Source organism: Cucurbita moschata, unplaced genomic scaffold (assembly GCF_002738365.1).
Source record: "Cucurbita moschata cultivar Rifu unplaced genomic scaffold, Cmos_1.0 Cmo_Scf00007, whole genome shotgun sequence".
NCBI classification, from domain to species: domain Eukaryota; kingdom Viridiplantae; phylum Streptophyta; class Magnoliopsida; order Cucurbitales; family Cucurbitaceae; genus Cucurbita; species Cucurbita moschata.
The window spans coordinates 4305333-4317845 of record NW_019268523.1 but is presented as its reverse complement, the minus strand read 5'-3'; the positions used below and the strand labels follow the sequence as shown (position 1 = coordinate 4317845).

The following is a 12513-nucleotide window of genomic DNA, read 5'->3' as shown; positions in this document are numbered from 1 at the left end:
AATGGTTTTAGAAAAAAGAAAAAAAAAAAAAAAAAAAGTCTAATATGTGACGCTTACGGAGGAAAGGGAAAAAAATATATAAAATATTGTAAAAATAATTAATAAAAATATCTCTAAAATTTATTTTTTTTCCTCAAATATTTCTAAATTTTCAAAATATTGAAATAATACCCTTAAAAATAAACCATAACATATATATATATATATATATATATATATTATTTTTTAAATAGATTTAGATTGAGTTCTCCAAAAATTTTATTAATATTTAAAGTATTTTTTAAAAATATCTATAAATTTTTTTTTTTTTTTGTAGATAATCTATGAAGTGTTAATAGACATTTTTTCTATGCCATCAGTAAAAAAAATTATTTTAATAAAAGTAACTTATTTCAAGAATAATATTAATGAAACTTTATTTTTTAAACACAAAATAATAATACTTGTGGTAATTTTTTAAATTTCTTTTAAAGTTGTCCAAATTTTAAAATTTATAAATATTTTTATTAATTTATTTAAATGTTGTTTTAGAAAAATATAATATATTAGTTGTTGGTTTATTTTTAAGTATACAAAGAAATTCATCAAATTAATAACTTTTTAATAAAATACACTAAAACTTTGGTTAAAAAATCTCATTAAAACAAATAAACATAGTTAATAAACAAAAAATTATATTATTTATAATAGTGTAGGATAATAAAATTATTTTTACCATTTATTTTGTCAGTTAAATAATGTACAAATTAATTTTACATCACTTGTGCCGTCAATTAATTTTTTTTTTTTAAATTATTATCGGTCGTAAAACAATTATCTACCCTCTATAAGTTAATCTTTTTTTATCTTCCATTTAAATTCATAATTCAACAATTTCTCGTTTTTTACTTTTTATATTTTTTATTAATATTATATTAATTAATAAACCTTTAAAAACTTAAGCTTTGAATTTTTTTAAAAATATTAAGATTATTAATGAAAATCTGACAGTTTAAAAATATTTTTAAATACTTAAAAAAATTAAACTATATTTTTTTAAGTAAAATATTACTTAAACAATTTAGCCGACAAAAGGAGAAAATTATTATTAAATAGAATAATAGGAGGAAACCTCACACCCATCCTTTTCATCTGTCTTACTCTTCACACCCGCCCCGTTTCTCGCCGGCCGTCTCTCTCCCGTTCAGTGCCACCGGCGCCCGCGCCGTCTCTCTCCGCTCGTGCCGCCACCGTATTCTACTTGCAGTTATTACCAGCCTTCCATACTGTTAACGGTATTCTTACAAACTCCGTCTATGTATTTATTCTCAACAACTCAAATTAAGAATTGTGTAATGCAAGAAACGAGGACTTGTTTTAATTTCAGAACAACATCAGCATGTTCATAGTTGTAGATTTTTACTTTATTTGTTCGGCAGGGAACGAAGCTGATAGTTGTAGACTATAGTTGAGTTTGATGAGTTTTAGATTAAAATTGTGGTAGCGATTAAGACAAGGAGCTTTTTGTGAAAATTGAAGTTCGCCCCCTTAAATCAACAATCATCCATGGTGGTTTGAATTTACTGAAGTAAGAGCAGTCTATGGTATGTTATAATAGAGTGAACTGAATACAGAGGAGAGGATGAAGGGGATGTTCTTCCCATATTCTCTCCTCAACGGCTAACGAAGCTAAATAATCAAAGATTATCAACACAATTAACCTAATTAAGTAGATTGTTTAACACATGTAGGTGGTTTAAAAAGTTTTAGCCAATCCGAGATTGGATTAGATACCAATTCCACATCGGTTGGAGAGGGGAACGAAGCATTTCTTATAAGAGTTTGGAAACCTCTCCTTAACAGACGCGTTTTAAAAATCTTGAGGGGAAGCCCGAAATGAAAAGCCTAAAGAGGATAATATCTGCTAGCGGTGGGCTTGTGCCGTTACAAATGGTATCAGAGCCTGGTTACCTGGCGATGTGCCTGTGAGGAGGCTAAGCCCCGAAGGGAGGCAGTGTGCCAACAAGGACGTTGCGCCCCGAAGGGAGATGGATTGGAGGGTCCCACATCGATTGAAGAAGGGAACGAGTGTCAGCAAGGACGCTGGGCCTTGAAGGAGGTTGATTGTAAGATCTCACATCGGTTAGGGAGGAGAACGAAACATTCTTTATAAGGGTGTGGAAACCTCTCCCTAGCAGACGCGTTTTAAAATATTGTGGGAAGTCCGAAAGGGAAAGCCTAAAGGGGACAATATTTGCTAGCGGTGGGCTTGGGCCGTTACAAATTATCATTCCAAATGTTGGGTTGATCTTTTCTCACAATCGTTAAACTCGAAAAAAAAAGAAAAAGATTTGTCTAGATAGACATAAGTATCAAAGAGAGACAGGTTCTACAGTAATACCCCATATGTCTCTCTTCTCATTCAAACTCTTTGTTTAGTTCCTTTCCCTTTTCATTATCTTACTTTTTTGTTCTCTCTCTATCACGAGTTTGATTGCTCGTCTCCACAAAAAATTTCATTGTTTCACTCTTTTGGAACTATATATGCTGTGATTATGGTTAGAAGAAGGTTATGCTTGGTTTTTCTGGATGGTTTTAATTTGAGATTTGCTTGTTATAAAATTTGGAAAATAAGAAAGAAAGAAATCACGTTGTCAACTTTAGTTACAAGGATTGCCCTTTTCTATACTCTTATTGTTGCTGAAATGAATGTCACAACCCAAGCCCATCGCTAGCAAATATATTGTCCTCTTTGGACTTTCCCTTTCGCGCTTCCCCTCAAGCTTTATAAAACGCGTCTGCTAGGGAGAGGTTTCCACACCCTTATAAAGAATGTTTCATTCCTCTCTCCAACCGATGTGAGATCTCACAATGATTACTTCTCTTGGAATTTCGTTCGTTTCCTGTATAGTTCTTCAGCCTATCCAATTTCATGGAAGCTGGAGATTTTCTTTGGATTATGGAAATATAAATATTGCCTATTAGCGTTAAGTTTCATGATTCTAGCAGTCAAATGACTTGTATTAGTGCAGACCAACCGGAGACAACTATTTTTAGATTTTTTTGTTGCAGGTATGAATAATAATGCCTTTTCTTTTTTTTGTTACATGTAAATGCCTTGTGCAGCAGTGAAGCATTGGGTGAGATGGAGAACAACAATGTTTTGGCATCTGTGCACGCCACGGTTTTTAAGGAATCGGAGAATCTCGAAGGGAAAAGAATCAAAATCGAGGGATATGACTTCAATCAAGGCGTAAACTACTCGAAGCTTATAAGGTCCATGGTCTCCACTGGTTTCCAAGCCTCGAATTTAGGAGATGCAATAGAAGTCGTCAATCAAATGGTAAGCTTTCATGAAAACCGACCTCCCTTTACTTTGCTTCATCGGAAATTTCTAACATACGCATCTAGTCCCATTTTATTTTTAGCATTGATGATTTACTTTTGAGAAATGATACTGTGTTGGATTGAAGTTAGATTGGAGGCTTGCTGATGAGAGTATAACAGAAGATTGTTCCGAGGAGGAGAAGGATCCAATCTTTCGGGAGTCGACGAGGTGCAAAGTTTTTCTTGGTTTCACCTCTAATCTTATTTCTTCTGGTGTTCGAGACACGATTCGTTATCTTGTTGAACATCATATGGTGAGTTAAACTACCGCTGTACTGGATGCTAACAACTTGTTTGGGATTTAATTTCAGTATAGTTTTACATATTTTTTAGAACAAAAATTCAGGGAAAATGTGTTTGATAATCATTTTTTTTATGGTTAATTTCAGCATGTTTTCATCGAATTGCTCATTTTTTTAGTATAAAATTATATTGGTTCACAGTACATGTTACATTAATAACTAAAATATGTAACAACTTAAGTCCATCGCTAGCAGATATTGTCCTGTTTAGGCTTTTCCTTTCGGGCTTCCCCTCAAGGTTTTTAAAATGTGTCTGCTAGGAAGAAGTTTCCATACCCTTATAAACAATGTTTCGTTCTCCTCCCCAATCGATGTGGGATCTTACAATCCACCCCCCTTCGGGGTCCAGTGTCCTCACTGGCATTCGTTCCCTTCTCCAATCAATGTGGGAACCCTCAATCCACTCCATTCGAGGCCCAACATCCTTGCTGGCACACCGCCTCGTGTCCACCCCCTTCAGGGCTCAACCTCCTTGTGGCAAATCGCCCGATGTTTTACTCTAATACCATTTGTAACAGCTCAAAGCCCCCGACTGATATTGTCCTTTTTAGGTTTTTCCTTTCGGGCTTCCCCTCAAGGTTTTTTAAACGCGTCTACTAGGAAGAGGTTTCCACACTCTTATAAAGAATGCTTCGTTCTCCTCCCTAACCGACGTGGGATCTCACAAAATCACATCAAACTTCAGATAAAATTGTAGATAAAACTGTGCTTCACATGTGTTCTCATGTGTAATAGACACCTTTTTTTTGCTCTCCTTTTAGGGAAAACACTTACTTATAAAGGTCTTTGAGTACGTTGCACTTCGACTTGGATATGGACTCTAACTATGGGGCTACTTCAATGTCACTGCAGGTTGATGTGATTGTCACTACAACTGGTGGTATTGAAGAAGATCTTATAAAATGCCTCGCTCCCACATATAAAGGCGACTTTTCTCTTTCGGGAGCAGTTCTTCGATCAAAAGGGTTGAATCGCATCGGTAATTTATTGGTTCCTAATGATAACTATTGCAAATTTGAGGACTGGATTATCCCAATTTTGGATCAGATGTTGAAGGAACAACTTGAAGAGGTACTTACTAAAAGATTATATTCATGTTTTTCTTTGTAATGTTTATCTAGTTTTCTCATTCATTTTGTTTCATCTCCATAGAATGTAATATGGACACCGTCCAAGGTAACCCGACGTTTGGGAAGAGAAATAAACGACAAGAGTTCGTATCTTTATTGGGCTTATAAGGTAAAAGTTAATAGAATCGTTGTACCTGTTCTTATGTTCATCATTATCAGTTGCCTTTAATATTATGCAGAACAATATTCCAGTCTTCTGTCCAGGATTAACTGATGGCTCATTGGGAGACATGTTGTATTTCCACTCGTTTCGTAATCCTGGATTGATTATCGACGTCATTCAAGGCGTGGGCCTGTATCTCTTTCCTTTCTTTCCTTTTTATTTGAATGAAAGCTCGGTTTCTTACGATGTAATATGTAACTGGACAGATATTAGTGCCATGAATGGTGAAGCAGTCCATGCCAGTCCGAGGAAGACTGGAATGATAATTCTTGGTGGGGGACTCCCTAAGCATCATATTTGCAATGCCAACATGATGCGTAATGGTGCAGACTATGCCATCTTCATCAACACTGCTCAAGAGTTCGATGGAAGTGACTCTGGAGCCCGCCCCGATGAGGCTGTCTCTTGGGGCAAAATTCGTGGTTCGGCCAAGACTGTCAAGGTCTGCCTCGTTCTTCCACTTCCATTACCATTTTACACTCTCTAGGCTTCTTGAATTCTTTGATCTCGTTAACAAAAGAGCCTCTTGGCTTCCAGTTCATGCATTTGAATAGTTTGTGTGTTAGGAACCACGACTCTCGGCAATGGTATGACATATTGTTCACTTTGAGTATAAGCTCTCATGGCTTTACTTTTGGTTTCCCCAAAACGCCTCATACTTGTGGAGATAGTCTTCCTTGTAAACCTATGATTTTCCTCATTAGCCAACCTGGGACTACTCCTTTCAATAATCCTCATCAATCTTCCCTCAAACAAAGTACACCATAAAACCTTCTCTAAGGCCTATAGAGCCCTCAAACAGCCTCTCCATAATCGAGGTTTGACTTCTTTCTCTAGAGCCCTAAGTACACCCTTTGTTCGACACTTGAGAGTCACTTTTGACTACATCTTCGAAGCTCACAACTTCTTTATTCAAAATTTGAGGATTCTTTTGACATGGCTAAGTTAAGGGTACGACTCTAATACTATGTTAGGAAGCACGAATGGAGATAGTCTCTTCCTTACTTATAAACTTATGATTTTCCTCTTAATTAGTCGGAGTGGGACTACTTCTTTCAATAATCCTCGACACATTGCTCTCTGACTGACTAAAGAGTACAAAGTTATGATTCTAATCAATTTCTTTTCGTGGGAAAACCAGGTACATTGTGACGCCACAATTGCGTTCCCATTACTCGTCGCAGAAACATTTGCCTCGCGAAGAGAAAAGGACATGCTGGGCAATGGTGGCGTCTCGGGGCGCTAACTCACGGTACGAATGTTGATTTGTTGATCCTTAAATTGGCTTATGATGTGCTGTGAACTCTGTGGGCTTACATTAAGTTATTGAAACTTTGGGGAGACTCTAGTCCAGAAACACCACCTTCCCCCATGAGAATGTTCACCACATCCCATGTTAGAATGAGTTGCTCTAAATCTTTGTGCTCAAAGCACATTGGTTGATCAATATTTGTTAGATTGGCCGACCCTCAGAAATTATTAATAATTTATTTAAAAAATACATTTTAACTTTTAAAAATGTTGGAGATGATTTATGAGTTTTAGATGAACGGTTTCGTCTATATATTGATAGTTTGAACTTTTTTTAATTTTTTTTTATGAAGTTGAAGCGTATTAGCGTATTTCTTAAACATGGTATCCATCGTCAATATATATTTTTTTTAAATATTTTTTCAAGTTATTTTTCGGGGTCATTCATTATTCCTTAGCCCTCAAGTGATTGATCGACTGTGTGAGTCAAGTTATTTTCCGGAGTCATTCATTATTTCTTTACATTATCAAATTATATTCTCCGACATTTGAATATTTGACTTCTGGATTGAAAATACTTAAACTTAATATATATATTTACGGTTTGTGCCACATTTCAAAAATACTCCTTAACTTTCAAAAATAATATTAAAAAGTTTGGATATAATATTATAAAGGTATCAATATATGACTTTCGGTAAAAAAAAAAATTGACATTTTTTTTTTACAAAGGTAAAGATATTTTTAACCTTTTTTACTCGATGAAGCTGGAAAAAGAAAATAATAGAGCTTTATATAAAATAATTATCCTAGTTTTTCCGAGCCACTTATTTTAATTATTATTGTGGCTTCAATTATGTTCTTTTAAGTTTATTGCTTTGCTCGAATGATTTTTAGTTTCATTTTAACTCAAAATGCAATCTCATCCTCGTAACTCTTAATCTACGATTTTGCAATCGAACATTCAAGTAGGTTTGAATATTCTCGAGCAAAAAATGATTATCCTTACTTTATGGTGTTTTAAGACTCGATAGATAGGAATGATCGGGCAAACGAGTTATCGTATGCAAAGTCCTAAAGATTCACATAAATGAGTTAAATAATTTTGTAAAGATAGGTGAGAGTAATTTTTCACGAAACACGTGTAGTATAATTATTAAGAGCATGTTCGATAACACATCATATCCGATACATGTTTTTATAATTTATTGACGATGCATGAAAATAAATTTTCTTTTATTTATTTATTTATTTTCGACCAACATGAGTGTTTGATGAAAATATTTTTATATGAATTTATTTAAACATTTTTTTTTTCATAAATATTATAATTATTTATCAAAATTTAAAGTGGAATATGCTAAAATTGAAGGGCAAAATTGCAAATTATTTTGGGGTTAAATTACAAAAATTAAGAAAAATGGGTTCGAATCTAGAGCCTAAAAAATCAACCGAGGTCCAATTTCAACCCGACATAGGCTTCAGAAGAAAGGGCCACGGAAGGGAGAACTGAAGAACGTCTTGACTTCGGCTTCCAGTTCCAGAACGAAGCCCAGATTCCACTGCTGCAACTCGGACCGGAGTTTCCCTTCAAATTTCTTCATCTCTGTGGCCGGCGGCATCCATCGTTTTCCTCATTTCATTCTTCCATATTCGCTGTAAGTGTACGCGTTTCCATTTTTTCTCCGTTTATGTATGTTTTCTAGATTGAGCGTTTTCGATTTTTTTGCCGTTCAGGATTATGCCAGACGTGCAAGCTCTTGTGAATGATTTCGTTATCAAGCTTAAGAAGCGGTTAGTTCTTTGGGATTGTTGATATTTCTGGAAATTGAGTTGTTGCTTGTGTGTTTTTTGGACCGTTTTTTTATAGTTCGTTTTGTTATGATTTTGTGGCAGTAAAATTGAGGGATCCTTGGCTACTGCGAAGCATACGGCCGAATTGCTTCGTTCTGTCATTTCTCATCAGCGAATACCCTACACGAATCAGGCGGCTGCTTTGATTGATGCTGTGAAAGCTGTTGGCGAGCAGCTGATTGCTGCGAATCCTGTTGGTAGATATATTAATTTCTTAATTTTGTTTATGATAGCTTAGAACTCCAGTTTGGCTATAGTCGATGTGTTTCCATGGACGCTTCTCATTCAGGCTGAAAATGAAGCGTTAATTACATCTCAGTTAACATTGTTCGGTCCTGGCCATGTTACTGTATACATTGTCTTTACTGTGATTTATAGCATTTTCCTCTGTATTACCAGCTACTCTGCTCGTCTTAAATCTAGTAGTTTATTAGCTTTTTAATGGCGTTTATATGTTAATGTATAACACTGCAGAGCTTGCCGTGGGAAATATTGTGAGGCGTGTTTTGCACATTATTAGAGAGGAGGATCTCTCTCTTACCACGGCTTCTATTGCTGGGTTGAGCTTATCAGCGGTTAGTGATGATGAAGATGACAGTGAAAAAGATGATCACCCGGCCCTCTCAGCCGCTGCTGTTGCAGCTGCGGCAAGAAGCACTTTGCGGCCACCTTCCTTGCAAACTCTTCTTGAGGATGTTCCCAACCAAGCGTCTGTTCATCAAACTTCATCATCTGGAGGTGATTCAGAAGGAAAAAGCAAGTGTGAGCTTCCTTCTTTTATGCTGATTAGTGTTAGTTTTCTTTCTTACTTAATAATGTTTATGTTGTGCTTCAAGGCCATTTATTGTAGCATCCAAAATATTTACTGATTTGTTTCACTAAAAGTTGATTACCCATACATATATATGTGTGTAAGCTCAGCAATTGCAGGGGTGCGGATTGAACCATTGACTTTTAGGATAATAATTGGTGCTTTATCCATTGATCTAAGCTTTGATTGAAATATAATATTTGTATATTACAATATCATCTTTTGTTTTATATATATATAGATAAAAATTATTTGTTTTTTTTTTTTTTTTTGGCTTGCTCGAACATATATTTGTGATGACATATTTGGTTTTCCATTTTCTTTTCTCAAGGCCTGGTTTTCTTTGATAAATCATCATTCAAGCATTTCCACTGAGATAAAATGAAAGAATACAACACAGGTGGATAAAAAAAAGCCACGAAAGGAGATCCTGTTAAAGAAAGGAATTCCAATTGAGTAAAAAAAGAGCTAATGAATAATTACAAGAAGCCTTCCTTACTAATCTCAAAAAGAAACATTGAACCTAACAAGGGATCATACATCTCATGGGTCCATCTTCACTCTTCTAAAATGGTTCATCCCCCCAGTAAGCCCCACAATAAAGCACACACCCTGACTTGCCACAAAAATCTCCTCTTCTCATGAAAAAGTGGAGGATCTCTTCAATGCAGTCTCTAATTTCTAGTCATCAGAAAACCAAAAATGTTATAAAAATATCTCCAAATCGATTGCAAGAAATCACAATTCCTAGGTTATGATCTAAGTCTTCCTCTGCCTTCCGACAAAAAATGCAACAAAATAGCTCAATCAAAGAGGCAACATTCTCATAAGCCGATCAAGCGTGTTAAGTTGTTTGAGGACTACCTGCCGAATAAAGAACTTCACCTTTTTTGGAATTTTCATCTTAAAAGGTGATGATAAAACAGACTTGCTAGAGGGAAAGGGTGGGGCAAACTATTGAAAGAATGAGTTACAAGAAAGTCACTTGTAGGATTAGGGCTCCAAGTATGAAAACCCCTCTAGGGTTTAAACTCAAACTCCCCAATCAAAGAAAAGAGAACCATAACAGCCATCTCGTTTGACCAAACATTGTTATCAGACATTCTGTCAATTTGTAGTTGGTTTCTTCAACCCCTCAACGGATATTATATATTTCAACTTTTTAAGCGTGAAAAATAATTTGTTGTTGAGTTGAAATTTATAGATATATGTTTATAATGATATCACAGTAATGTTCTGCTTCTTGCCTCCTAGAGTAAATTGGGATTTGACACTTTTTTGATGCGATGCCTTTATGTGAATGATGAACTAGGAATTAGGTATTACTTTTTTACCATTTGGAATGCTAGTTTTGCTTTTCTAACCAGTTGTTCTCATTGACAGCTGCTGATAAAAGTTCGAGGAGTCGGAAACTCAAGCATGATGTAATTGAAGCTGTTAACGAGCTTATTCAGGATATTGCAACTTGTCATGAACAGATTGCTGAGCAAGCAGTTGAGCACATTCATCAAAAGTATTTCTCATGTAGAACTAATCCTACTAGGCTAAGCTTTTTATTATTTATTACTATTATTATATATATTCTTTTTTTGTATCCTTAAAATCATTGTGATATGAGCCATCTTACTGAAGCAGTAAAGGGTAATTACTTTGGGAAGTAGATTCCATGTATATTATTTTATTGTAATCAAGAGGTCCCTGAGCAATACCTTCATCTGTTTGCTTCGTGTGCTCTATTTCCATTTTGGTAAGTTGGACTATTGTTACCAATTATATCAAAGGCACCTCTTATATAAAAGGCTTGGTCTCAGATTGGAAGGGCGGATTGCAGCTTGCTCCACTAATTGAAAAGGTTTTCTAGTTCTTTAAAATGGGAAACCAAGTGGTAAGACTGAAGTTTCCCGAGAGAATAGACAAGTAGGATATGCTCCTATTTCCTTTTTATCCTTATGACCAACTAATTTAATAGATATATCTAGAGAGACCTCCGCGAGCATGTAAAACAAGCATTTCTTGGACAACCAAAGACTGAATGAAGCTGCCCCTTACCGTATGAACTAGTAGGTTGATGGATCATTACCTTGATGATTGAATAAATGATTTTTTGTGTCTCACATGATCATGATGAGTCAAAGATAATAAAAAAGATAGGATTAGCAACCGCAGGTCTTCGCCAAGTCGTAAGACCATGTATGGGGGTGCCTTCCTAGTGTCAAAAGGTCAAGAAAGTTAGTGAGTTGATAATAGGGGAGCTGGCGATCAAATCTCTAGTGAATGGTAGCCGTAACTATAACGGTTATAAGGTAACAAAATTCCTTGTTGGCTAAGTGAGTAGTGTAATGTAATGCAAGGCCTATGAATAAGGATAGGGGGTTTGTTGTGTAAAAATGTTGAGGTTGTGGGGCTTATAATAGGAAGGGTGAGTAATGTGTTAGATATTCAACGTTTTGTTGATCTTGTTCAGATGTCCTTCATCTTTTCTTGCTGTTGTTAAATTAGCTTCAGTCTATGTTCTACTATTTAAGTTTGTATTCGATTTACTTGCATTATTCTCTGTTTCTGCCTTCAATCTAAAATATGCAATTTGAACTTTTAGAGGACTTTTATATTATGGAATTATAATTTAGAATTTCCTCTTCAAGATTTTACTTCAATATCCTCACATATATTGAGTGCCAAAATTTTCAGCGAGGTAATATTAACTCTGGGGAGTTCCAGAACAGTATTGGAATTTCTTTGTGCTGCTAAGGAGAAGAAAAGGTCCTTCCGGGTGTTTGTTGCTGAGGGTGCTCCAAGGTCTGGGTGAAGTAGTTAAAATCACTTCTTTCATTTTCAAATCACTTCGTAATATATTTTTATTGATTCAGATCAATTTTAATGGAATGAAAATCACATTTAAAAGTGTAGAATCAAACATCAAGTTAATTTTGAATGCTTAAAGGCATGTTTTGGAGTGATCTAGAACATGAAAAAAGTGATTTTAACTATTTAAAAATAACTCTCAAACATGCCAAAAATTTACTGATGCTTGGGTTTAGTGATGAATTAACAATATTACACTTTGATACTTTTGGTTCACTCAAACACGGGTTTCTTCTGAATGTTACAACAGATATCAGGGTCATCTTCTTGCTAAGGAGTTGGTTACAAGAGGTTTACAGACCACACTTATTACTGATTCTGCAGTTTTTGCCATGATCTCCCGGGTGAACATGGTAGGTGGTAGCTTTAGTGTGTGTCTGTACATATATAAATGCATTTCATTTCAACTTATGCATAAAGTGGGATGGACTTGACAACTGATGAGATAGCTTCATCTTCAAATCTGTTTTGCAAGGTAATAGTTGGAGCTCATGCTGTCATGGCAAATGGTGGTGTCATGGCACCTGTTGGTTTGAATATGGTGGCCCTTGCAGCTAAAAGGCATGCTGTTCCTTTTGTCGTTCTAGCTGGAAGTCACAAGGTGATGTTATTAATTAGTCTTGTTTCAAATTTGAATTTTGCTCTTATCAAATTTTTTTCTTTGAATTTTGGTAAAATATTTAGCAACCGAGCATTTTTACCTCCAAATTGTTTGAAAGTTACAAAAGGGATATGTCATCCATGTTTACAAAAAAAAAAAAAAAAAAAAAAAAA

At 35.3% G+C, this 12513-nt stretch overlaps 2 protein-coding genes across 3 annotated transcripts in view; both read left to right on the top strand.

Annotated features, from left to right (window-relative positions):
* The first annotated feature begins 1112 nt into the window (after positions 1–1112).
* LOC111445229 (deoxyhypusine synthase-like) lies at positions 1113–6460 on the top strand. 2 transcript variants are annotated; one of them, XM_023083492.1, is made up of 8 exons: positions 1113–1274; positions 3105–3322; positions 3453–3620; positions 4521–4739; positions 4821–4907; positions 4978–5083; positions 5168–5403; positions 6103–6460. In XM_023083492.1, exons 2-8 carry the CDS (start codon positions 3125–3127, stop codon positions 6205–6207), a joined length of 1119 nt encoding a protein of 372 aa, XP_022939260.1. In that variant the 5' UTR covers positions 1113–1274; positions 3105–3124; the 3' UTR covers positions 6208–6460. The 2 variants fall into 2 exon arrangements, with proteins under 2 accessions (XP_022939260.1, XP_022939259.1); XM_023083491.1 differs by lacking the exon at positions 1113–1274 and having other exon boundaries at positions 3190–3322; positions 3457–3620.
* Positions 6461–7653: 1193 nt separating this feature from the next.
* LOC111445501 (translation initiation factor eIF-2B subunit beta-like) overlaps positions 7654–12513 on the top strand; it is an 8983-nt gene continuing 4123 nt past the window's right edge. Inside the window, exons 1-8 of the mRNA XM_023083917.1 lie at positions 7654–7870; positions 7950–8006; positions 8109–8263; positions 8541–8828; positions 10261–10390; positions 11566–11673; positions 11990–12092; positions 12215–12340. Coding sequence (XP_022939685.1) covers positions 7954–8006; positions 8109–8263; positions 8541–8828; positions 10261–10390; positions 11566–11673; positions 11990–12092; positions 12215–12340 — 963 coding nt within the window. The 5' untranslated portion in view covers positions 7654–7870; positions 7950–7953. The remainder of the gene's footprint in view (positions 7871–7949; positions 8007–8108; positions 8264–8540; positions 8829–10260; positions 10391–11565; positions 11674–11989; positions 12093–12214; positions 12341–12513) is intronic.